The sequence below is a fragment of the Peromyscus californicus genome, unplaced genomic scaffold (genome assembly GCF_007827085.1).
Source record: "Peromyscus californicus insignis strain IS unplaced genomic scaffold, ASM782708v3 Scaffold_22__1_contigs__length_63687245, whole genome shotgun sequence".
NCBI lineage: Eukaryota > Metazoa > Chordata > Mammalia > Rodentia > Cricetidae > Peromyscus > Peromyscus californicus.
Window position 1 is genome coordinate 58,356,890 of NW_026294525.1, and position 26,962 is coordinate 58,383,851.

The 26,962-nt window shown below is 43.2% G+C and overlaps 1 protein-coding gene across 1 annotated transcript in view; it reads left to right on the forward strand.

The window, feature by feature from the left end:
• Window positions 1–3,000: 3,000 nt before the first annotated feature.
• Window positions 3,001–26,962, forward strand: part of Lama4 (laminin subunit alpha 4) — a 147,448-nt gene continuing 123,486 nt past the window's right edge. Inside the window, exon 1 of the mRNA XM_052751417.1 lies at window positions 3,001–3,922. Within this exon, the coding sequence (XP_052607377.1) occupies window positions 3,725–3,922 (198 nt within the window). The 5' untranslated portion in view covers window positions 3,001–3,724. The remainder of the gene's footprint in view (window positions 3,923–26,962) is intronic.

Sequence of the window (26,962 nt, forward strand, 5' to 3'; positions counted from 1 at the left end):
TACTAGGAATGGAAGATGGGCAATGTAGGCACACACTGGAAATGTTCCATAATTTTACTTTTAGTAGAAAAAAAAAAAAGAGCCACCGATATTCAGGCTTTTCGAGGTCTGAGTGACCCTGTGGTGAGGTGGGGGTGACCTTTACTCTCATGCCTTCTAGCTTACTGTAAAATACTCCTCTATACTCTCTCACTCCCTAACTGCCCTACCTAAGATCCATGACATCCCCCCAGTCAACAGCTAGGACAGGGGAGGGGCTAGAAAGGGAAATGGCTCATCTCAGCCACAGAATAAATAAACAGGGCTGCTTTTCTTCTTTAGAAAGTGTCTTTCTATTCTTTTTTTCTTTTTCTTTTTTTTTTTAAAAATAATTTATTTTTATTTTAGGTGCATTGGTGTTTTGCCTACATGTATGTCTGTGTAAGGGTGCCAGATCCTCTGGAACTGGAGTTACAGACAGTTGTGAGCTGCCATGTGGGTGCTGGGAATTGAACCCTGGTCGTTTGGAAGAGCAAACAGTGCTCTTGACCTCTGAGCCATCTCTCCAGCCCATCTATTCTTTTCTCAACTCCAAGATATTGCATAATTAAATTGTCTTTACTAAGCATGGACTTTATATATGTCAGTGCTTATTAATTTTTGTTTACATTATTTACTACTACTAATAACTCAGTGAAAGAAATATCATTATTCCCATTTTACAGGTGATAAAACTGGCATTGGGAAAGAATAAGCTTTGTGTCAAGCTCTTAGAACTACTATAAACAGGCCTAAGAACTCTTAAATTTCATACAAAAACCTATATGTATACATGTGTATATATATATATATATATATATATATATAAAATCTTATCATTTGCCAAAGAAACAATAATAGATAAAATAAAAAATTGAAGCATACAGTTAATGAAAAAAGAAGTTCCTAGGTCCCAGATAAATACACCCTAATTCCCACTGCCGAGCTTTATAGAACATATGTACGGACTGTAAAGCAGGGACAAGAGGTCCCAGGTTAAATAACATGTGTAAAACCAGCTGATACTAAGGAAAAGTAGATCCTCTGAAAGCAAATGTGAGCAGTGTGAGTTTGATAAAGCACTCCATATCTGAAGCCAGAATGTGCATATGCATGTGTACATGTGTGGTGTATAATGATAGTACTATTATTTAAAGTTATAAAGTTATAAGGTAGAACAGGATAACTCAGCACCATTGGTCTTCCTCAGAGTCTGGCCATCCTTCTCTCCCAACAGAAATTTCTTAAAGAATCATCCAACCCGAACACAAACTTAATTTAGTAGGTTAACCCATTTCTACGTGGAAAAAAAAAAAAAACATAACAATTTAGTTTAACAGTTCCTTGTATTATCGTTAAATCTTTAAACAAAACCATGACAGATACTGTGGGATCTATCACATCATAGCATTTTATTATTTAAAATCGAGAACCTTATGGCGACCAAGCACATGCTCACTGCCCAGCATACACAGAAGCCAATACTACTGCACTGGAGGTATTCATTTTGTTATTGTTTTCTTATTTTGCCAAAAGAACTTTACTGACAATAGATTAATAAGGAGCTAGGGGCTGCTCAGGTCTGCCTCACTTAGTGGCAGGTGGTACAAGAACTTACGTGGCCTAAGCCGGAGATATAGAAGGAGTGTTGGTATAGTCTACACCAGCACACGAGTCCAGGTAGAACTCGGAAGTCATTCTAGTTTAGGATGTTGCTTCTGGAGGAACCTTCACTTCTCATCCATGTCCAGAGGTCAGCAGTTTCTCCCCACCCCTACCCCCTGCTCCCTCTGTTCCTTGGAGAATATTGCTTCTATAGGCTCCCAAGGTCAATTTAGGTCAGGTCACACCATGGGGTTCTGCATCTGCATTCTGAAAACAGTCTGAAAGGTTTGGGGAATACAGAAATTAACATTCAATGGCATGGCTTCATTACCAGTAGGTTTACTAAGCTATACTACCAGACTATGCCACCATTACCAAATGCACATGACAACAGCCACTTACGTAGACAATCAGTGTGAAATTAAATGAGATAACTCATGCAAACTGTTAGTACATCTAAAGCACTCACAAAGAGATAGAGCCCACTTCCTCTCTGTCCCAGCTCCTTCTTTATCTTATCGGTTTCAGCGTGTTACAGACCTGAACCAGACCTTTAGGCCAAGGAGGCTTACGTTCAAACTTCAATTCAGCTTCCTACCAGCTGGGTGGCCTTGGGCAATCTCCTCTTCTCACACAACAAGGAAGTAACAGCCCTACTGTGCAGGAATGCTATAGTGTTTACAAACAACATATGGAAGGTAGCTCGCACATGTGGAAGAAGAGAAACAGTTGCTCTGTGTATCTTTAGATACAACAATCCATTTTGTAACATGGGGCTCATAATATTATTCAGAGTTGACTTATTGCATGACTGTGATTCCCATTTCCTAGAAACTGGCCTGGGTATCCTTATATGGTTATTTTTCTCATCTGGTCGTTTTTAAGCCACTTTGGGGGCCTTTCCAGAGATACCTAAAGCTCTGACCTGAAGCCCACGGAAACAAGGGCACCTATCAGCTGCGGAAGGTACTAATCCAGGGCATCCCAGCACAGAGGTAGCCCAAGTCCTATGGCAGTCTTGGAAAGGATACATGATTCAGACAGAGGTAGTAGGCATGAGATTACAGCCAAGAGGAAGAGGTCCGGGCTACGGGCTGTGGGCTGCATATTTGACAGGCACATACACTGCAAGCCTTGTTCTGGGTCCCTCACAAAGCATCTCTTTAGGGAAAAACAAGATGTTCTTTGTAAATAAAAGTTCATGCATTTCAATAATGAAGTCATTTTCTAGCATTGTAGTGAAAGATATTCTCTCCAGCCCTCTGGGTGAGGCCGGGCAGAGGAAGAGGAGTGGCCAGTGAACCTCGATAGAAGTGAGAGCCCCGGGCTATCTCTAGAAAAGAAGAGAACTCGTCCAGAAATGCCGCTGGTTCCTGAGGTCATCTACCTCAGGCTCCCTCCCGCCCCCTGGAATCTCTTTTCCGCCCACTTTCCTGTACACTACTGGGGGCCACATACAAATCTATATAAATATAGATCAGACATCCGGCGCCTTGGCTACGTAAATAAGGGATGTGGGGAAGCAATCAGCAACGCTGAATATTCATCTGAAGTCCTTGGAGAGGCTCCAAACTGCGAGGGGGAGGGGAAGCGGGCGACAAGGAAAGGCCTGACCTCGGGGTCTGAAAGCCAACTTGGAGTGGGAGGGAGGGCCTGGAAGGGGAAGGTGGAAAGGGAGTGGTGAGAATGAGTGTGGGAAGGAAGCCAGAGCCCCGCCGTCCTCGGTCCCAGACGCCAGGGAAAGGAGGTGGCCAGGCGCGCTCGCCCGGCTCATGCCAGTCCCGCTCTGCTGCCTTTTGATGCTCGCCGGGGCGCTCCGCTCCATCCGTCTGTAGGTCCCAGAGCCCCAGCCTCAGGAGCGCCGGGAGACACCGTGAGAGGGTGGGTGGGAGCGAAAGGCGAGCAAGAGAGGGGGACCACGCTGCCTCTCACTCCCTGTTTCCAAAAACAACAACAACAAAGTTGCAGCTTGGGTTCCTGGATCTAAATACCGCCCGCCCAAAGAAGATAAAACACCAGGCATCGCTGCACCTCTGGGGGTGCCCACCAAGACCCCCAGATCCTTCGCTCTAGGAAGGGCCTGTTGAATATCAGCGGAGAGATGGCTTGGAGCACAGCCTGGTGGTGCTCAGTCCTGCCCCTGTGGCTCCTCTGGGGTGCTGCCTGCTCCCTTGCGGCGTCCGGGGACGACCATGCGTTTCCTTTTGACATCGAGGGGAGCTCGGTGGTCGGCAGGCAAGACCCACCCGAGACCAGCGACCCCCGCGTGACACTGGGACGCCTGCCGCCGGCTCCTGAGGTAAGGTGTCCCCTGCCCTTGCCACCCTGCTCCACCGCACCTGTGACCTGTGCTTGCGTGCTGGGCCACAATCCCCTTTCTCTCTCTCGGTCTCTTTTTGGCAACCTAGAGTTTCACCTGGACTAGGTCCACTCAGTGGAAATAAAGAGTTTTGTTTTGTAAGTTGGATTTGGATGTGTATTGAAAGTTGAGGTGTTGGAACCTGTCTCTTCCAGCTGATGAAGTGCTAGTACACTTCATGTTTCACACGGATCTGTTAGACTCACAGGAGACCCCGCAGCAGCATGCAGGTGGTGGTTTTTGGTGTGTCCCAAAAGTCAAGCCTTGTCACTCAATGTGCGTTCCCCTCACTGTCTCCCTGTTCCTCTCTGCTGTTTGAACAATGGGGACAATATTGCTAAAAGACCTAACCTTCTGTCTCGAACTAAACAAAAGGTCTTCTTCAAGGCTGGGGTGGGGTGCTGGGGATGGGGTGCTGGAGGTAGGGTGCTGGGGGTGGGGGTGGGGGTCATCGGCTGTGAAGGAAGCTGTTAGGAAATTTGGGGGCAGGTACCTTAAACAGAAATGAACCATTTTAATCCAGGAGCAAGATTAAGTCGAGCTCTGTGTCCAAAGAAAGCCGATCAGGATATACTATTGATCAAATGCTTAGTCACAGAGCCACTTTTTTTTTTTATACATTAAGAGACTTTTAAGTTGAGAAATAGCTGGAGTGCAGTCATTTGGAGAAGGAGGGTGAGTCTGGAGTAAGTGATTTAAGAGCCCCCGAGTCTAAACAGATAGTAGCATGTCCAGGCCGTGGGAGATGCTAAGTGGGAGGAAAATGAAGTCACCTAAGTTCATGGGAAAGGAAAGAGCAATTGGCCTAACAGCACACACACACACACACACACACACACACACACACACACACACACACACACACACACACACATACTACTGTACCTATGGCTACAACAATCATACAACAAAAATAATGATGCAGGTTAATAATGGTGTTAAAATCAGTGACGTCTCAATGGTGGCTCCTAATTCTACTCATTGGCAATATAATTATAGTTATTAATTGTTGATTACAAATGAAATGCAAGATAGTCCTTCTTAAGTGAAAACTCTACTGGTGCTTCCTCAAAGGGGGGCAGGTAGGCAGAACCAGAGTGCTCTAGTCTCTGTTTTGGTTAAAAAGAAAAGCTCCATGAGAAGGAAGGGGGCTGGCTCCTGGTCACACTGGGACACTAGGGACAGGCCAGACTAGCCAGACTCCATCCATGAGAAGGAAGGCACTGCTTCTCCGCAGTCTTGGAACTAACTTCAGGCAACATTATCTCCAGACCTGTTGCTTCCAGCAGGGAAAGGCCCTGAATGAAATGCTCGACATAGGGCAGAACTGATATAAGACACTCAATTAAACTTGAATTACAGATAAACAAGAAATACATCTTTATCGTGTCCCAACTATAGAAGATACATTTATGCTCATTTTTTTTCATTACTCATCTTAATTCAACTTGTCTAGGCATTCTGTATTTGAATATGTTAAATCTAAAGAGATGATCATATCATACATAGCTATTTTTTCTGTATTTGCTTCTCATAATAATTATTTGAATGTTAGGGTACCTTGAAGTTTAATGTTGAGACTGCGAGCAATTTCTCATACATGCACATGTCCAGTGCAATGATAGCAAAGCATTTTAGACGGCAGATTTCCTGACCATGTTTAAACTGCAAGCTTCTTGACTTTACCCAAGTAATAGTTTGCCCAAATTGCAGGTAGAGAAACTTGAGGCTTAGGAAAATTATTGATATCTATTTTATACTTGAAATGGTTACCATAGTAAAAGTAGTACAGTGTTTGGCACAGGTATAAGTGATTTGCACATGCTGAGTTATTACCATAGATGAATTAGGGTTGTTGTTGTTTTTTCTAAATCTCTTATTCGGTGCTATCTCTCAGAGGTCTTTATGCTACTAATTTACTTAATGTTTGGTAATATTGTATCTGTGTTTGTTGATATTATTCCAATCAGAAAGAATGCCCCATAGTCAGCTAGGTGTGCAATATTGTCAGGGTCTACTAGGGTCATGTTGAGGAATTTAGGGGAGAGAAAGATGGTATTAGTCATCCCAGGGAAGCTCACAGCAGAGAGGGTAGAATACTGCTAATTATGCTCCCAAAGGATAGTTTCACAGAAAGCCTCCAGTTCGCCTGTGGTCTCAAGACGATCCCAGTGCCCTACCATCAGGTTTCCCATGCTCTTTATAGCCCACGAGCACATCTTAAACCAAATACATCCCAGAGACTTAATAACACGGCAGGACTGCTTTACTGGGTTGAGTCAGGAAACTGTATTTACATAAAACAGAATATGGTCACATTATTCATAGGAGGGGTTCAAAATGTGGGTAAGAGGGTGCTCTAAAAATATTTCCACTTTATTTGAATTGGATTTATATGAATGGTTATTCTTCAACCAACGCTCCAAGAGAAGGCAGAAAAAAAGTGAGGCAAGCATAGGTCAGTGGGAGGAGCTTGGCAGAAGTCCCCCAGTGTTCTCCCCGAGCTCTTCCATGGCTGGATGCTTGTCCTAAAGCAGTGTCTCTGACCCACAGTGGGAATCAGTGTGAGCTGGGAGCAAATATGAATGAAAAATTAACAGAGCAAAAGGACAAAACAGGCTGGCAGGCCAAGAAGGAAGGTCCTACCCTTGTTTGGGAAAAGCTTCCCCATAGGATGGAAAGATTGTGAAAGAGACGCACCCAAAGGGAACTCCACACTCCACTTGAGGATTTTCCTACCTCCTGCTTCTTGACAAGCGATTCACGCAGTCCCTTACTGCTGAGTGTATAGTGACAGCAGTGATTTTTCAGTAGGTGAGTGTGGGCAAGAGGGTGACTAGCACTTTCAAAAGGAACGTTCAATGTTCTGACAGCGTTTTCAAAGGAAAGCAGAACCTATTCACTTTGTCAAGGGCACTGTAGCAAGTAAAACTAAGTCAAAGTCTAAAAGTTGGGGGGGGTATTTATGTGGGGAGGGGTCAGTTATGTAGTTAGTTTGCACAGAGCTGGGGAGAGGAAAACTGTTTCTTTCTCCTCTTGCCTGCCTGTAGGGTGGTTGCGATTTATAGAAATGAGGAGACCAAGTCAGGGAAATCTCCATGTGTGGAGTTTGCTGTGAGGTAGGTGATCAGAATCTAGCTGAAGTCTTCTTGACTAAGACAGAAGCGCAGAGAACCAGAGGGGAAGGAGGAATGGAGAGAAAATGCCCCCCAGGGAACCAGCATCATCAGAGTATCCTCCGGGAAAGTGAGGTTCTTGTCTACTGAGACACAGGCCAGGAGTCACCCAAGGTCAAGAGCACTGGGCGAGAGGGAGAAGCTAGGTGGAGGCCGTGCAAAGACGTTGAGAAATCCAGCACAAAGAAGGAATGCTGGAAGGAAGGGCCAAGTGGGAGTGGGTGGAGATGAGTTTCATCATTGTAACGGGTTTTGACGCCTAAATGAGAAAAAATAAGAGAAATCTGATAATGGTGAGGAAAATTCCCTGAGAGGAGAAAGTAGGACTTCAGGGCCTTACTTGAGTGCATTTTACTGTTACCATCATTATTTTTTCTTTTTTTTTGTTTATTTATTTATTTATTTATTTTTAGTAAAACCAAAACTTATTCTAAGTCACAGTCATCCTAGTACCCCTCTCCTCCCCCCCCCCCCCCCCCCCCCCCGCCATATAGCCTTCCTGGTTCTGTGGGTTGCAGTCTGATTGTTTGCTTTATATCTAGAATCCACTTATGAGTGAGTACACACCATGTTTGTCCTTCTGGGTTTGGGTTACCTCATTCAGGATGATATTTTCTAGTTCCATCCATTTGCCTGCAAATTTCATGCTGTCATAGGACTGATCTCCAAAGTATATAAAGAACTCAAGAAACTAGACATCAAAATACTGAACAATCCAATTTTAAAATGGGCTAAAGCACTAAACAGAGAATTCTCAAAAGAAGAATCACAAATGGCTGAAAGACATTTAAAGAAATGCTCAACATCCTTAATCATCAGAGAAATGCAAATCAAAATGACTCTGAGATACCACCTTACACCTGTTAGAATGGCAATGATCAAAAACACTAACGACAGTCAATGTTGGAGAGGATGTGGAGCAAAGGGAACACTCCTCCACTGTTGGTGGGAGTGCAAACTTGTACAACCACTGTGAAAATCGGTATAGCAGTTTCTCAGAAAATTGGGAATCGATCTACCTCAAGACCCAGCCATACCACTCTTGGGCATATACCCAAGGAATGCTCAATCGTTACCATCATTATTACGCTAACTTCCCTCCAAAAATACCATTGCTTCATGGGCCCGTGGACATCCCACTCTGGACAGACTGACTTGCTTAAAGAAGCACTATAGGAGAGCAGTTCTGAGGGACTTTCCCTCTGCTCTTTTCTGCGGTGACTTGTGGTCCCATGCCCTGACACATTGTTAGGCTTGCTGCCATGGAAGGTTGCAGAATGTTTACAGAAAGTGGTTGTATCTCTTTCCCAATCTGCTTTCCTTTTCCTTATCTCAACCCCTTGCTTTGAAAAAGGTTCCGTAGATAATAAATCTCGCAGCCGCTAGCCTAGGCAGCCATCCTGGGCTGCTGGGATGGTACTAGATTAGGTCTTTGGAACCTCTGCTGCTTTCATTCACACAACAGGCAGATTTAAAGGCTTACCCTGTATAGAGAAAAACCAAAGCACCACCACCAAAACCTTTCACCATTACCTTCAAGTGGTAAGCAATCTGAGAGAAGACAAATACACCCATGAGCATGGATTGATGCTCTGTGAGCTAAGTACCATGGAGAAAATGAGGTAGACCAGGAAGACACAATATTCTACTTGCTGAACAGCAAAAAGGTATTCTATACAGCTTACTTCAGAAAGACCGGGACATCGTACCAAGGTGTAGCTAACACTCCCTAAGACATCTCCTGTCACCTCCACACATGGGTACGACTGTACAGTTATCATCTCATTTGACAAACATGGAAACAGGTACAGAACCGGATGCCTGAGCCTCTAGCTGTGAAGTGGAGTTTATAAAAGCTGGGATGGAGTTTATAAAAGCCATTTGACGGTGCAAGAATATCCAGAAAAGTATACAGAACCATCCATAGGGATCATTTTATTAAAATTTTGGGAGCTTTTATTTTTAAAGGAGAAGTATAAAATTCAGTGCTACTGGGAGAGCTGTGTAAGCTGCAGAAACTGTTAAGACGAACAGAGACTTGGGCAGCACTCCTTCTTTGCCCTGCCTAGAAACTTTTTTTCCCTTTATTGAGGGGGTTGGGGTGGCATCATGTGCCTTGGTGCTTCTGGGGCGGTCAGCAGATAGAATTCATTCACACTGTAGGTGTATCAGAATCTCTGCTGCTAAAGCTTCCATTGACATCCATATGTGTATACTTCTAACTTACATATATGGATGTATGTGTACAGACCATCTGTGTGTTCATCCGCTCACAGAAATAAGTGTGGTATCTTCCCTTTGGGGATATGACCAATACCACTAGGAATGACGTACAAGAATCTGGCTTCGAGTTCCTGTTTTCATTTCTTTTGAGTACATATCCAGAAGTGGAATTGCTGGATCCTATGGCTCAAAGGAGTTTTTAAAATTCAGAATGTTACAGAAGCCATGCAAAAACTCTCTAAGGAGGATGAACAACCGTGGGTGATGAGCCCTGAATCACAGGAGACAGTCCTCCAGAGTGGAGCTACCCTCAGCCCTGCAAGCTCTTCTGGAAGCTTGTTTGCCTGGTTTTGGTTTTGGTTTTTAAGAGAAGATAGAATCTGAATTCTTAGCTGAAATTGATGATGCACTTTTTAAATTTCTTCTAGTCAAGTGTATGGGAAGGCCAGGGGCAGTTTACTTGCTGTTCCTACCATACTCAAAAGTCACCTTTCATCAGAGGCAAAATGTGGGCCTGTGGCCAGACAGATGTGTGAACCAGTGCCCAGACTGTCAGCAGCATGACTCTGAGCAAATTAGTTCATCTTTTAAGGACTGGCTTTTTTTACTATAAAATTAGTGGAAACATATTTGCCTGGCGAGATTGTTGTGAAATGACATATAGATGCGTATGTCTGCAGGCCACACAAGACAGTTAGCCTCAGTTTCCCACTCTGCCCTCTTCCTGCTCCTTTCTTTCCCTGTGATTTCATCTAAGCACAGGTAAGGCATGAGGGTAATGCCTCACTAAACCTATTTTGTCCTCTAAATCTTTAATAATTTTGTAGATTTGATTTCTTTCAACTTTTAGCTGCAAATTTCCTAGTTGTGCAACCCGGGAATAGAGGGATTATAGCGTGCCTCTTCTAACTGTTCTCTTTCATAGTTGTTAAATAGCTTTATACCAGCAATACACTATCTGAATAGTTGAGGAAAATGATGGGTTTTTCTAAATCTCTAGAAAAGCCAACTAACAGCGACAACAAAGCAAAGCAAAAAAAAAAAAAAAAAAAAAAAAAAAAAAAAAAAAAAAAAAAAAAAAAAAAAAAGATGAAATTGGAGAAAAAAATTAAGTAGTGGGAAAAAACTCTGAAATGGCAAATTCCCAAATGTTCAAGTCTGACCTGTAGTTTTGTGAAATACATAACGCCAGAAAGAGCCTTGAGGGGTTTGCTTATAACAATCATATAAATATGAGGGCGGCCATATATAACTTTGAGACGTTTGAGTTAGAAACCACTCTAATCAGATTTTTGGCACATGCTTCAAGTCCCAAAATTAGTATTTCTAAATAATTACTAATTTTCTAAACTAAGGAGGTCTGTGAGTTCGTTAAGATACAGCGAGCCTAGCCAGATCTTTAAACACTCTCCTGGGTTTCACAAGAGATCGCTCCTTTCCACTGCTTTTTTTTTTTTTTCTTTGCTCCTGGTGTGGTAAAGTTAAATTCTGGGAAACGGCTTACTAAAGGGAAGTTTAACCACAGATGTTTGTAATTCCAACTGGAGTTTCCCATCAAAGTCCTAATGAAATTCAGCTGCCAGCAGCCTGCTCCTGAGTCTCTGTCTTTTTGTCATGAGAAACTTGGGGGGAACAGCATTCCGAGGCTTAATGTGGTGGGAAGTTTTCCACATTCAAACCCAAATACTCTTCGTAAAGAAAAACACATAAGTTGCTTCTTTGAAAAACCAAGAGGAAAGGAGATGATGTGCTTTAAAAATAATAATAATAATATGCAAAGCGGCCCTCTTCTTAGCTCCAGGGCTGTCCCTAAAGCTTATATTTTGTGAAAGTTGGAGATCTTATGTTTATGTAAATGGAGCGAGGCAGCTACTGTGGTGACTCCCTGAGACCTGTTAAGTCGGGGCAGCTCTAGAACATGCATTAGGACTAATGTCATGCAAGCAGGAAGGGGAACCGGTGCTGCAGCCTGCAGCTAAAAGATCTCCTGAGCCTGGTGCAGACTGTGTGTTTAGATTTATTTTTGAAATTATGGAGTAATACCATTGCCTAAAGGAAAACTGGAGACTCTGGGGATCTAAAATACATCCAGTAGAGCTTGCCTTGGCGGGCACAACAGCTATGCACAGTATTGTCTGCGCCAAATACGCTGCAAGGCAGGGAACAGAGCTGAACACTTCTAGAAAAGTCACTGTCAGCCCAAAGGATGGCATAGCATAGTGACCAGAACCAGGAGAGAGGATGAGTGATCCTCAGACCCTGAGTCACCGGGATGGCAGACTGACTGTAGAAGCTGCAAATTAAAACATATCAAAATGGCTACAGGATGGCCAAGAGAAAGAAAAACTCCTTTTTTTTTTTTTAACTAAAAATGTGATGCCACAGCACAAATCCCACATCTCAGTCTTTTGTTGTTGTTGTTGTTGTTTTTTAGCTATCTATTTATCTAATGTAAATATGTGTGAGAGCTCCTGTGTTCTACATGCATGCAGGATCCTATGGAGCAGTGAATAGAGCACTGAATCCCCCATAACTGGAATTACAGACAGTTGTAAGCTGCCATGCGGGTGCTGAGAATCGAACCCGGGTTCTCTGGTTCTCTTAACCCCTGAGCCGTCTCTCCGGCCCCCTCCCCCGAATCTCAGTCCTAAAATATGGCAAGCCTATTCTGTAGCTAGTGACTCGAGGATTCTTTTTTAAGCTTGTTTGTGTGTGTGCTGGCCCCTGAGAAGGGTGCCATAGCTTGACCAGTCAAGCACACGTACCCGAAGTGCTACCTCTCTTCCTGCTGATCTGCCACACATCTTAGTAGCAGCAGTCTGTTTTCTGTCAATCCCACAGGTGAGATGCTAAAGAGACAGCCCTGGAGCCTTTATTTAGTGCAGCACAAAATTCAGCACAAAAGAGACCCGCCTAAGGATGAAATCTGTCTGATAGCCAGTGGGAGTTAGCCTTGGATACAGAGCTTTTCTGTGCCCTGAACCATAAAGTCTGTGAAATTATCAGATACTTGATCTAGAAAGAAAGTTTAAAGACCCAGTCCTCTCACTTTGTAGCCCAAGAATTAAGATGGGCAGAGGGAAGCAGAGAAGCTCATTAGCGACATCTCAAGGAACTGTGTCTTCTGCTCTGCCTCTGAGTCTTCTCAGTTTCTCCAATGGACTTAGTCGCCATAAGCATTACGTCATCTCACAGACATACCTTGACATCTTTGTGTAGAAATCATTTACTTCGCTATACTATTATTCACTTTAGTCTTTATTGCTTCTCTTTATCCTTGACTTGAACTGTGTCAGTAGGAGAGTCCCGAGGCACCAAGTAAAGCTGAACTATGAGCCTAGACTAACCTTGATGGTTCTTCACTCCATCACTAATAAACAGATTGATAGATTAAGGAATGTGGCCAAGTCCCTCTACCTCCTGTGACTGCAGTCTCTTTATCCAAAAAAGAAAGACAGAGAAGGAAGAAGGTGCCGTGGTTGTTGCTGATGATGTGCCTTCAAACAGCAACTCCTAACAGATTAAAATGTAAGGAACACACCCATGGCCATCGTCCCTTAAAACCCCAACTTCTTAGGAGTCCAGAGAGCGTGGGAAACATAGGGCCTTGACCCAGAAGAAGGAACAAGAAACACTTTAATGGAATACTTCTCCCAACTTCCCTTCTGTGAGTGAAGCTGGGGAGAGCTGCAAGTCAGGGCACAGGCCGAACACAGACACGAGGTTCTACAATGATACACCAAGGAAGTGTCTCAGACAGTGTGAGCTACAGACACCTCCATGCATACAAGGTATGTTCTCCTGTGGTCAACAAATCCTATGCCAGGGTTCCTAGATGGTCCCACCTCCCCTACGAAGGTCCTTTAGGATGAAATGAAGTATGATGAGAAACCACAGAAGGAGAACACACATCTCTACCTAAGTGCCAATCACGTATCAGCTGGCAGAGGCTCCAGAGAGGAGAATGTGTTTTCACTCAGTGGAAATGGTAGAGCAAACCAGCAACACCTTGATGCATTATAAACGTGAAACAAAATCACCACATTGTGCTATGCACTCAAGAATTGTCTGCTGGGTCTGAAAGCTACTGGAAAGAAAATCTAAAGCTTGCTTTAGATTCAGGAAGACACATTTGTACTAGGAACTTTCTGGAATTAAGAATTGGGTGAGGAAGCTTGCCTTGATCAAAGACTGGTTATCACTGGCAGTGGGGAAGCTGGGTCTAAAAGACAGACCCTCAAGTGTGGTGTGAAGGGGCAGTTATCAGTGTCACCCAAGCCCGGGTGAGCGATGCAGAGCTTCAGCACCAGAATCTGCCTTTTCACCTGCCCAGAATCCTCCTTAGTACATTGAAATACAGGAGACCCTGAAGTCTAAAATGCAGCCAGATTTGAATTTGGGATGGATTGGGGGAGGGGAAACGTATGGGTCCGGAAAGGAGAAACTTTTCATACAATGAGGAGAAAGAGACCAGAAATATTAAATCAAATCATAGCTGAGTGAAGCTCACAGGTCAGGTCTGAAAGCCTTGCTCCTAAAAAGTAAGATTAAGATAGAAAAACAACATAAAATGCTTCTTTGGAAAAGCCAGAGGACCTAGAAGGTGATGCCACCTCCTGGAAACGTGGCCACACATATAGGTGTTTGGAACTGGCTCTTGAGTAAAGGTATAAAATGACAGGGAAGGTCTTCTGTTCCCATCTTGCCCTTCCCAGTATCCGTGGCTATCCAGAAATGGGATAGCTAAAGAGTGTGTCCTTCCTGGGTTCAATTCCCAGCACTCACATGGCAGCTTACAACTGCCTATAACTCAAGTTCCAGGAGATCTGACACCCTCACACCAATGCACATAAAATAAAAGTTAAATAAATTGTAAAAAAAAAAAAAAAAAAAAAAAAAAGAGTGTGTCCTTGGGGGAAGACAGGAAGAGGAGAAGAGGTAGCTAGAGAGGAATTTACTTGTGAAATCTGCTAGAATATAGAGTGTCGCTTTGACTCTTTAAGAAATGGTACGGCTGTGACATTTTTTCTTCATAGCAAGAGCGTCATCCTGATGTAGGACATGTCTCTATGGAATGCAGAGTATAGTTCATGTCCTGAACTAGAAAGATGATGTCACGAGATGTATAAGGACCAGTTCCCTACAGTGAAAACTATCCAGGCAGTTCCTCCAACAGGGGTTTTCCAACATGTTCGAGAACTGCAGGGAAGCAAGCACCACTTGAGTTCCCGGATGTCTCCTGTATCAAATACGCAGCCCTATTCTCCCCACAGGCTCCAGGTCTGCTTGACACTGCTTCAGCCCTGAGAGAACATGTTATTGTGACCTTAAGGGGCAGCTCTGTCTCACTCTGAGGGTGGGGGATGCGGTGCAGTTCACTGGCTGGGTTCTAAGATTTTTAGTTTTAATTGCTAAACACTTAATCAGCACTCTGGGTCCTGGCACAGTTCTGAGCACTTTATGCATCTCCTCTATTTATTCCTTACTCCCCCTGACAACACAGCACTTCGGAAGGCTCTCCTATTAGCCCCATCTAACAGACAGGAAGTGGAATCACACATCAGCCGAGCAGTTTACTCAAGGTCATAGCTCAGAGTTCTGCTTCCAAGCTCTTAATTTTCTCATTATAATATCCTCTAATCACTGTCTCTAAATCTTAAACTCAGCTAAGGTCCCCAGTACTATCCAAAAATAAGAGCGGTCAGTCTATGAAGAGCATTTAAATTAGTAGGATGTTTAGACTTTGACCTTTATAAAGTTATGCAGGTATGGAACAAACTATCTTGATCAGTAGTAATGGAAAATTCTTGGATATGAGAGGAATGGATTGGTGGCATAACTTCTGAATGTGTACACACTCACATGTCCCCAGCTTTGCTGAGCGTTCATTTTTTTCAGTGGAGTCTTGAGTGGACCCATGACTCCAGCTTACGTCAAAAGGATAAGGAAACAACCTGAACTGCCTCCGGGAAAATGATTGACAGATCAATCAAAGAGAAACTGAGCTGAAACCTTAAAGCAATCTACTTTCTCGAATTTTCCCCTGCAAATGACTGTGGAGAAAGAAAGGCAGTTAGTTCACAACAAAAAAGATTCAACCCAGAAGGAAGAGAAACAGCCTAGCTCCTTTCCTGGAAGCCACCAAGTACTGTAGAAAGCAAGTTGTCTGAGAGGCGAGCACGGAGCAAGAGCTTAGTGTGGAAAGACTTACCCGCAGCACTCATGGTTTGGTCTGGTATAGAGCTTAATGAGGAAAGGCTTGCCCACAGCACTCATGGTTTGATCTGGTGGAGATCCAGGCTGTCCCTCTGGGACCAGCACAGTGACTGGGGAAGAAGTCATCAGTGAAGTCCACTGTCACCTGGAGGGGGATGTCTTTGAGCCCGGTGAGCCTCAGACTTTTCATGCCCAGGGATCTCTTTACCTATCTCTTTCTCCTCTAACCTCATGTTTTACATTATTTCATCTATTGTCTTCGTCTGCTAAGATTGCCATAACAAGATACCCCAGATGGGTGGCTTAAACAACAGAAATGGACTTTTTTCAGTGTTCTGGAGACTGAAGTTCAAGATCATATAACTGTCAGTGTTGTAGGGTGAGGGCTGTCTTTCTGGATGGTAGGAAGCCACGTTCACACATTTCCTGAAATCTTCCTTCTGTGTCTTTAGAAGAATACACCAGTCATGTCATGTGAAGGTCCTGCCCATGTGACCTCATTTCAGCCTTACCATCTATCTCCTTATGGGCCTTGTCTCCTAATACAGTCAGACTGTGAATTGGAGTGTCAACACCTGAATGTTGAGGGGTATGATTTAACCCAGAACATCTGCTAAGAAAAGTATTAAACAATATTTAATGAGATAATTCATAACTGCAAAAGAAAGCTGCTAATAAAAGTATCATCATTTTATTTGAACTTTAGCAAAAAAATGAAAGTGTACTATTTCATATTAGTTATATGTTTCTATAGATAATGGCACAATTAACTTTAATTCTATTTTTTGAAATATAAGAAATAGTATTTAAGTCCTGCATTATCTTGTATTCCTTAGGCACTTAGGGACATTTGCTTTCAATGGCTTTGGAAACTTCACTCTTTCACTCAACATAAAATAGTTTATTTAGGTCACAGCAAGAAATCTGGCTGCTTGCACTTAACCTTACTATGATCCCCACTAAGTGTCATGTAGCCTACACATAAAACACAGAGAAATAAAACAAGTACACTAATAATGAAATCGTTATGTTATAAAAGCTTGGAGAGTTTAGAAAGAATGTTTCCGGCGGGATGTGACCAAGTCAATGCATGAGTCATGTAGCTTTTGACCTGGCCTCTAAAGTCTGGGAAAATACAGCTCATGATAAGACAAGGTGAGAGGAGACAAAAATGAACTAAGAAGAGTAATAGTCCCAGTTGGTTCGACTATACAACAGGGAGTCACTGAAGGTTTCCACACAGAAGAAAGAGAAGCACAGTGACCATTGTGTTCTGTAAACCTCAGTCTGGAAAAAGGATGCATTGGGCATTGAGTAACAGATAGTGCAGAATCTGGGTGACATGTGTTGTGCACTGATGACCGCCCAGGAAAGAATAAAAGGTTCTACATTGTGTGGTGGCCATTGTCTGAAAAGGAGAAAACAGAGTCTGGGGCCAGTGCCAAGGTTTAATCAAGATGGCTTGTCCTGTGTTTGGAGAGCAAGAATTCGGGAGAAGGCTGGTGTACTGCTGCTGTTTGTAAAGATGTATTTAATCACGGGGGTACAGTGTCTACAGGGACCTTTTAACATTAGCCTCACTAAATCAATGGCTCTACGATGACTCATCACGGGAATACCTTTGGTTCACTTGGGCTGTACATGAATTCCTCACACAACTTCACTGTTTTATGGTTATTATTCTAATAGGGTTTTTCTGTTCTAGCATGTTTGAAAACTACTGTACAGGGGCCTTGGAAGTTGACACTGTAAATCATGACAAATCTCCAAAGTGTCATTGAAATCCGTTTTCCTGGCAGACCCCAGCAGGACACACGCCTGTCTCCAGCCAGCACTAGCGGCTGGCTGTGCAGAATTTCAGATGTTCTGAGCACCTCCACACACCAGCCGAAGTCTTCAACAATTGGTGCCCTCCTGTGAGATATTTTTATGCTTCCTCTTCCTTGTCTGATGATATTTTGGGCCCCTTCCTAGGAAATTCCACTTTTGTCTCAGTCATTACCTGGAAGTGCTGAGGGAAACAACAGAGGAATTTCAGAGAGAGGGTGGGGTGGTGACGGGCAGACACGTTAGCCGTTATCTTTTGATCTTCCTAGCAGCCACTGGGTGTTTGCTAAGTTTTTCTTCTTCTAAACTATTATCCTGTCACAAGAGTCAGCGTTTTATCTTAAAATGTGAACTCTATTTTAATAGAAACTTGGTGGTTTGCTAACTTCACAAAGAGCTAACAAGGTCTCAGCCTTGCTGACTCTTTCCTCAAGAGTGTTACACTTCATATGTTGTCCAAAGGCCAGTCTCTAAAAGCCATATGTTTCCACTCAGAACAACAGAAATTAAGAAAATAAACATCCAATATCTCGCCTTTAGTTTCTCACTTGTTTAAAAAAAAAACTGTTCCCTACATGGATCTCAGTGTCATCAAGGTTTGTTGCAGTCCTTTTGAAATGTTGCTTCATGACATATGTTCAGAATACCTAGAGATAACTCATCTAATGAGTTAGGGAAGCTTCTTGTGTCTCTTGCAGAGTTCAACTTTTTAAAAGCTACGGACATTGTTTTGTGGGACTCCTAACAGTGGGAGTGGGGATGTCTCTGACTCTTTTGCCTGCTCTTGGGACCCTTTTCCTTCTATTAGGTTGCCTTTCCAGCCTTGATATGAGGATTTGTGCCTCGTCTTATTGTAACTTGTTAGGTTGTGTTCAGTTGATATCCCTGGGAGGCCTGCTCTCTTCTGAAGGGAAATGGAGGAGGAGGAGTGGATCTGGAAGAGAGGGGAGGTGGGAGGGTGAGGACTGGGAGGAGTGGAGGGAGGGGAAACTGTGGTTGGGATGTATTGTATGAGAGAATTTTTTTAAAAAAGCTATTGATGAAATGTTATTCACAACTTCTAAGTAAAGGAATTTCCAATGACAGCTAGCTCTGTTGAACAGTGTCAATAGTTACAAAGCCTCATTGTTTGTTGTGTTTTCCTACATATTTCCAACTTTAATCTTCCTAACCATCTTGCATGCCAGGCCACTTGTTGTTTCTAATCTATTCATGAAACATGATGGTATCTACCAGGTAACCCTACCGAAGCAGCAGGAAGTGTCTTAGCATTCCAGACAGTGAGGGACCTTTGTTCTGCTAAGACTGTTGAAGAGGAAGGTATTGGTGCCAGAATTTGAGTCTCTTTTCCAAGGTCCCCAGACACTTTTTGGAATTGGCACTACAGCCAAGTTTCTTGTTTAATAGGCAGCCTTCTCCCCTCCTACATTATGGGCTTATTTGTTTTGAGATGCTAAGCAAGTGCTCTACCCCTGAGCTCTCCAGCTCACAGCGTGGAACGAACAAGGACAAGGGACGAGGGGTACCTGGGGATGACTATGTTGGATCATCAGATGAGCTGTGTCATAGGAAATCAAATCCATGGTTACCTTCTTGATAAGCTTTCTATAGCTATTTATGGCTTTGAACTAACTTAATTACTAAAGCATTCGAAGTTTGGGGTGCTGGAGAGATGCCTCTGTGGGTAAGAGCACTTGCTACACAAGCATGGGGCGGGGGGGGGGGGGGGGGGGGGCTGAGTGTGACTCTCTAGAACTCCCATAAAAAGCCAGGCACACCTGCATGTGTCACAACTGTAATCCTACACCGTGGGGACTGAGATGGGAGGATCACCAGGGCTAGATGGCTGATGGTTACTTCCAGGTCCTGTGAGAGACTCCTTTTCAGGGAATAGGGTAAAGAGTGATGGAGTAAGACGTCTGATGTCCTCTTCCTCTCACCCATGCACATGCATGCACAGGTACACACATGTGTACACGTCACACATGCATAGAGCACACTCCTACACATTAGAAGTTCCCATGGCTTTGAGTCATTATATTTAATCCTGATTTTGAATGTAATTTATAGTAACGTCATTCATTCTCTTTCTTTCGTATTAGACATTTTTAGTCATGGCTTCATACAGCGGTCAACCCTCTACACTTCACTCTCCATAGCTAAAGTTTTCTGGTGGTCACATAAAAATAAAAAACAAAACAAAACAAAACAAATTCTCGATCTTAAAAAGAAGAAAGAAAGAGGTATCTCAAAAGTGAACAATAATCCTTTTGTTGCAAGACAACTGAAGGAAGAGATTTTCACATTCCCAGAGCACAGCACGTCTGGTATTCATTCCCCTTCCACAGCCTTCAGTCAGGTTCCTACATGATTTTAGGAACTCCCCTGTTACGTTGCAAAATAGTGGGAACACACGCAATTAATGAAGAGAGTCAGTGTGTGATAGCTCCAAGGTAGTCTGCTCCTGTGTATACCCCACTGTCTATACTTCCCGGCCTGCGTCATAACAAGCCCACCGTCTCCTCTTGGATTTGTAGAGCTTGTGCACTGTTGGCTTTGAAACTCTGTCTTCCTCACACTCTAGCAGCTAGGACATTACATACCCTTTTCTCCAGAGGGAATTTGACAACCCATGGCAGAATTGTTGGACTTGATGGTGCAACCCAGATTTGACTTACAAACATCTGCTCAGAGCTGTCTTGAACATACTAGAAGACAGAATAAAGGGGATTACAGAAGATTAGGGCAGCCCTTGTGTGCTCAGCAAAATAGTGAGACATTAGAGGGGTAAGATAACGCTAGCCTGATGCCCACTACCTGGTTCACTTTCAGGACGGCAGGTGCTGCCGTGCCTCGTCCATCCTAGTCTGTGACAGGAGGGAGCACCCCGGTACAGCAGGTATTACAGTGATATAAATGTAGTAAGGATGGAGTAACGGTCTTTATGGAGGAAGGGTAATGTTCTAAGGTGTTAAAAACCTCCAGGTTCAAACTAAGGGGCTGGGCTTTCTCTAATCCTCCTAAATCTTTATTGTTATTTCAGCAAAAAAGAACACATTTTTTTTTTCTGTGTCTGTTTTCTTAGACACATGTTATATCAAATTTTCCTTGGAAATAACCTTTTTTCCTGCTCTTTTCTCTGATTTTCCATTTTTTTTTTGGACATTAAGCATTAGATTACATTTTTAACTACAAGGCGTCATATCATCAAGTTAGTTTATTTAAAATAGTCGAGTTTTTGTTTGAGTACCATCTTTTCTGTTTTAGTCCTCCAGCGTGAGATCATATTCATAGAGAAAATATGTTTTTCCATCAAAGTCAAGAATAAGTGGAGCTTGGCTCAGCCATCAAAGAAGTTTATAAATTTCAAGAAAGGAAGAAAAAATTAAAATACTATAGTTCAAACTTTAAATTAGAACAATTACCTGCTCTGTGTGAGCTCTTTGGAGACTGGATTACCAACAGCAGAGGACTAAGAACTAAGAGCATCACAGTCTTCATCTCCTCACACATTCTCAGTGAGTTAACTCAGCCGCAAAACCAAACATTGTCTCCATTTCTTCCTCAACACGGTTTGGATCGAATGAAAGGACAGGAATAAAAATACCCTCTTTTTATAGTTAAAGGACATTGTCCCTATTTATAAGTTACAACTTGAAATTTATTGTCACTCTCAAAATTCCTCGCAGGCCACATAAAAGTAACTTGTGGGATCCTAGTGGCCACAAAGAATTAACAAAGCTTCCAGATCTGCCTAACACTTATTCTAGGGATTAGAGGGAATCTTCAGTGCTGTTGACTGCGTATGAAGAAAGAGCCATGTGAGCATATTGTAACTCAGAAAATTGCTGAGGAGTTCACACAAGTTTAATCGCTGGTATTCACTTAACCTTTCCAAAAAAATTCCAGCAAACAAAAGGAGCAAATCCATGCTGTATCTTTATTGGGGAAGAGTATCAGAAATGAAAGATGCCAGTCCTGTGCGGTGGACAACAGACAGAATCTTAACCTTAAGCCTGTCTCCCTCACAGGGACGAGGAGCGCTCTATCCTGTCATGCCTAGCTCTTGGGCTTCCATTCTCTCCTTCCAGAAAAGCCTGTACAAATACCATCCCCTCTAAAGAGTTGTTCTGGACCCCCTCACATCCCTGTTAAAACTAATCTTCGCCTCTTCTTCCCCGGGGCAGGCTTTCTCTGTACCTCTCAATGGTGAGGATCTTACGGCTCTTAGGACACTCGTGTTTTGTAGTGAGTGGCATGCCTTAGCCATCCCTTGTGAACGGTTACAGGGTGGGACAGTTCACAAGTCATCCTCTGGCCTGCCAAAGGGCCTCTGCAAGTGCCTTGAGTGTAGCTGGTACTCGCTCACTTGTTTATGCATGCCTCAATTATTTGTTGAATGTCTGCTTTGTGCCAAGCCCCAAGCAAAGCCTTAAGGAAACAGTGGCATGTGAAACAGAAACACCAAGTGAATAAATGACCAAACCAAACAGCAGAAGCTTAAACAGAGCCGAGTTTTCTGTTTAGGGTGCTTTGCATGTTCCTATGTAATTCTGATGGAAACATCAACATCAGCCCAACCCCAATAGCAAACCATGAATGGTTTCTCTGAACTGCTCATCCCAGGAGCTCCATACTGCAGGAGAGAGAGAGAGTGCCTTTTAAGCTAAAAGCTTTGTCTTTCCCACTGTATATGGAAAAATTGACTATGCACTTTCACGGAGAAGGTCCAACCAAGAAATGTTTATATTGGAACAAGCCCCATCTCTAAATCTGGGCTTGTTACTGAATGGTATTTTGTTTCCTTGGATCAGGGAAGGGGTCTGGAAACATCTGTAACTAAAGTATTGTTTTAAAATCAGCATGATTTTCCCCTCAAAGAACAGATAACAGAATTGCCGTAAAGCACACACTCACCCATCACCGTTGACTTCCCCTCTGGACTGTGCGTTATTTCACTATCATTGAAATGCCAGTACAAGGGTGAGGTTGGCAGCACCATGGGCATTACCATTCCCTTCATGGTCTTTCTTTTCACTTCACTTTGTAAACTTGACCTTCGCCTTCATAAATATCCTACCAAAGAGTAACTGTCCAGATCACAAGTGCTTATTTGGGAGCAGCATTTCAAAGCTACAGATGACAGTTTATAAAATGGTTCTCAAACCAGCCCCCACAGTTGATTCTAAACAACCATTACAGACCGCCACTTACATGCGCAAGCTTGAAAGAAATACAGATTTTCACTAAATGTCATCTACAAAAATCTCAAAATGAAATCCTCAGAGAAATCAAAAAGGAAAAAAAAATCAAAGGTGATATCATGAAAAGACGGAAGCACAGTACTAATTGGTTTTCTTTTGTTTTGATTTTTGGTCTTTTTGTTTGTTTTGTTGAGACGGCGTTTCTCTGTGCAGCCCTGGCTGTCCTGGAACTCACTCTGTAGACCAGCCCAGCCTTGAGCTCACAGAGATCCGGCTGCTGCCTCTGCCTCCCTAGTGCTGGGATTAAATCGGCCACCAACACCCGCCCAGTTTGTACTAATTCTTAATACTATTCATATCCTAAAAATAATAGAAATAGTTTGTGAACAGTTCAGGATGCAGTTCAAATTTTATGCGTAAATATTTAGCACGTGTTCAGAGAGTTCTTGTTTTGTGTTTCATTAACACCCCAAATTAAAGAAGTAATGTTTGGGGTGGTAACGCCCTTCTTTTCCTCTCTCGGAGCAGTTTGAGCTTGGTTTGTTTATTTCCTTATGATCTGTTTGAAAATGTCTGTCACCACACTGCAGTCATCGGATCCTGTTCTGAAAGTCCATTCCCATCTGCTGAGACTTAATTGGTGTTTGACGCACAGCAGACCTGTAAACTAGTCATTAAACGAATCTACTGCTAACATTTTACAAATGAGAAAGTGAGATGGAATCTCATGGTTCCATGTTTCATATGGTTGTTTGCCTCATAAAAACACACCAAAGGTAGAATCGGCATTCAGCATACAATCCTACACTTGGAACCACTCACTGGCTTTCTGTGAGGTTTACCTTTTCTTGGTGTTGAAGGACAAAGACGCGCATTTCATGGCTCACTCAAATTTTCAATGAGAATGTTTTATTAGTATAATTTATGGACCATATTTTTCCTGTGGATGCATCCAGATATATGTCAAGCTGCCATATATCCTGCCTGACCAGACATCTGCTTCTGGTTCATGAGAGGAAACACCTGCACGCATTCCGGTGTCTAGTACACAAAGGGCATCCTTTCCCAGGGCCTGTATCGGACCTCTCCAATGGAACAAGGGAGTTATCGGACACACAGCTGGATGTCACGCACCCAACCTCCCACAAGAAATGTGTTCTCTAATGAGGAATCAGCATTAGTTACTTAACAGTCAGTTTCTAGCGACACATACAAAAACAGTTTAAAAATAAAACACCAGATATAAATGAGTAAATTAAGAATAGTCGCTACAAGCCAGACCAAATAACCAAATAGTTGCTACAAGCCAGACCAGACCAGAGGGCCGACAGACCATGTTTTCTCTCTGGAGTCAGCCATAGTCTCATAGAGAAAATGGGATTCTGTTAATAGTGTTTGCTCTACCCACCACTCTGATTCCCCTCAAAGATGCCTAGAGAGTGGTATTCAGATTTACCGTTCAGGAGGCAGAGACAGGAAGATATCTGCAAGTTCAAGACCAGCTAGGTCTACATAATGAGTTCCAAACCATCATGGACTACAGAGTGAGAACCTGTCTCTCGTGTGTGTGTGTGTGTGTGTGTGTGTGTGTGTGTGTGTGTGTGTGTGTGTGTGTGAGAGAGAGAGAGAGAGAGAGAGAGAGAGAGAGAGAGAGAGAGAGAGAGAGAGAGGCAGAAAGGCGGTGACCCTCCACTATAAAATAAAGAATTCATGCTATTGACATCTCTTCAGTGAGATTCTGTATAAGTCTGATAGACAGGAGTAATGTTCACTTTCCTCCCAGGTAGCTCCTCCAGAGGGAGAGATGGACAGCATGGGATGCTTCACTGTCCAGCAAAGGTCCAAGCTTCAGCTGAACCTTCAGTTTTCACTACCATTCAGTCCCCTCTCTCCCCACTCCCTTTCTTGCCTGCTTGCTTCCTTCCTTTCTTTTCTTTTTCTTTTTTTTTCTTTTCTTTTTTTTTTGGAGAAAGGTTTCACTATGTAGTCTTGGCTGGCCTGGAACTCTCTAATGTAGACCATACTGGCCTCAAACTCATATAGATCTGCTTGGGCCTGCCTCCAAAGTGCAGGAGTTAAAGGTGTGCACCACCATTCCTGGAATCATTTCTTTTCCTTCATCATCATCATCATCACCACCATCATCAGGAAGTATAGCCTAGTACAACAAGCACTAAAGATGATATTGCCTGGTTCTACGTAAACAGCCTTTGGTAAGGGCCTTATTTCACTGTGGTCCTTGTCAGCTCTGGCATTCAGTGATTCCGTAAGGGCAGACATAGTCAAGACAGCCACACTCATTAAGCACCTGTTCTGTGAAAGCACTGAGACGTCACTGGTAAATCGAAGAACTCCAGTTTCTGCTCTAGAGGAAATATGTGTTCTCAGGAAGGAGGGCAGTGAACCTGTACCTCTGAATGCCACTGCTGAGCTGTGGGTTATACAGACAGGGAGAACTATAGCTCCCCAGGAAGCTGTAGTCACGCAGATGGTCCTTCCAGAGAGGCAGCAAGCACTAAAGGAAGAGAGGATACTAGTAGGTTTTGGGCCCTCTGCCCTTATGAACAGACCTAAATGCACAAAGTTAGTTGATCCGCACAACCACTCTAGAAGATAATGTGGCAATCACTTCTGTTCTTCAGAAAGGGAAGCAGGAGCTAAAAATGAAATTACTTGGGTAGTTTCCCCAGTGGTGGAGCTGAAACTGAAATCCAGATGATCTAGAGTGTTCCACTCTTCTAGGTTGTCTTACAAAGGATGTAACTGCAGAGAAATGTGGTCACTATAAGAAGTAGGTCCTGGACACTGCATCAGTTTCCCTGAGGTCTGAAAGCCAGTGGTATCCTAAATGCAAACATGTTTATGAGAGAAATTCATTTGCTCACTAAGCAAGGATGTACCAAATGCCTGTTCGATCAATGACAAACGGTAGACACAGAGAGACTTGAGGTTGCACACACAAGTGGATGTTTGCTAAGACACCAAGGAGGTAAGTTCTGAAGAGGTGGCATCCAAATGTGCATATTCCCGAAGGGGCAGAGGACTTGTAGAGGTGCCAGGAGAGTAAAAAGAAAAGGACAAAGCATCGGAAAGAAAAAAAATTCATAATCTATGAAGTTTCCTCAGTTTATTCCCTTTAACATCTAGTTCACAGTGGTCATGTCGAAAAAATGAAACAGGTTCTTGTTTTAAATACAAATGCTTATTTATTCTGATTCTACAAACTGAATGATGGGAGCCAGTGTCAACTTTCTCAGATTTCTGTAAGCTATGAAAGATCACATGGAGTGTAAGCCATGTTATGATACAACAATTCCAATCCTTAGGTGGATAGAATTAAACTTTTAAAACTATTTTCAGTCCCATATTAGTTATACAGAATACATCTTAGAGGAAACCCTTTTTATCCACACTATTTCCTACCCATGACCCCTAAGAAACTCACTTAAAATTCTGTTGTCATTAAATTGATGTTTCTAATGCTTACTCATAAAGAGAACTTTCTACTATAATAAAGAGCAATAATCGCCCAGGAGATAATTTAATTTTTATTAAATGTAAAGCTGATTCCCGGATATTGGAGAAGATAATAGGTTTGCTGTGGTTGGGTGCTTTACTTCTACCCACAAAAGGCTGAGGAACAAGGCTAACTAAGAAGCCAGAAAACAGAAAGGAGCATGCATGGCTTCCTTAGTGGAGAAGTGTGAGCAGTTATTGGGTAAGGGATGGAAGGACTACAGAAAGCTTGGGCCCACTGGACTCTGCTAAGATCTTCCGCCCTTGGCGCCAAGAGCCGAAGGCAGCTTGTTCCCGGAACCCAGCGAAACTCAGCACTGTGAAAAGGAACTCTGCCAGGAAGAGCCTCTACTTTGGAGGCTACAGCGTTTGCCCACGAAACAGTGTTCTGCCAGTGAGGAAAGGGCACATTGGGTCAGGAGGAAGATGTGACTGAAAAGACTGTATCCTTTCTCTCTCCACTCCTAACTGGTTGGTGGATCATGCCCATGACACCCCTCTTCTGAAGTTCCTTTCATTTCTTTTCTTTTAGGGAAACCATCTACATTCACCCGCTTTAGTCAGATGGTTTATTTCATTATTTTGCGACAGGATTTCATGGGTCCCAGGCTGGTCTCAAACTCCTCACGTGGTCCAGGATGACCTTTAACTGATTTCCCAGCTTCCACTTCCTCTCAGAGGTGCTAGGATTACAGATGTGCATACTCCGTAGCTGTGGAGAGTGAACCCGGGGCTGTGTGTCGCAGGGCAAGCATTCCACCAGCTGAGATACATCCACAGCCCCAACCCTTTAAATTCCCTTGTCCCTCTATGGGAAG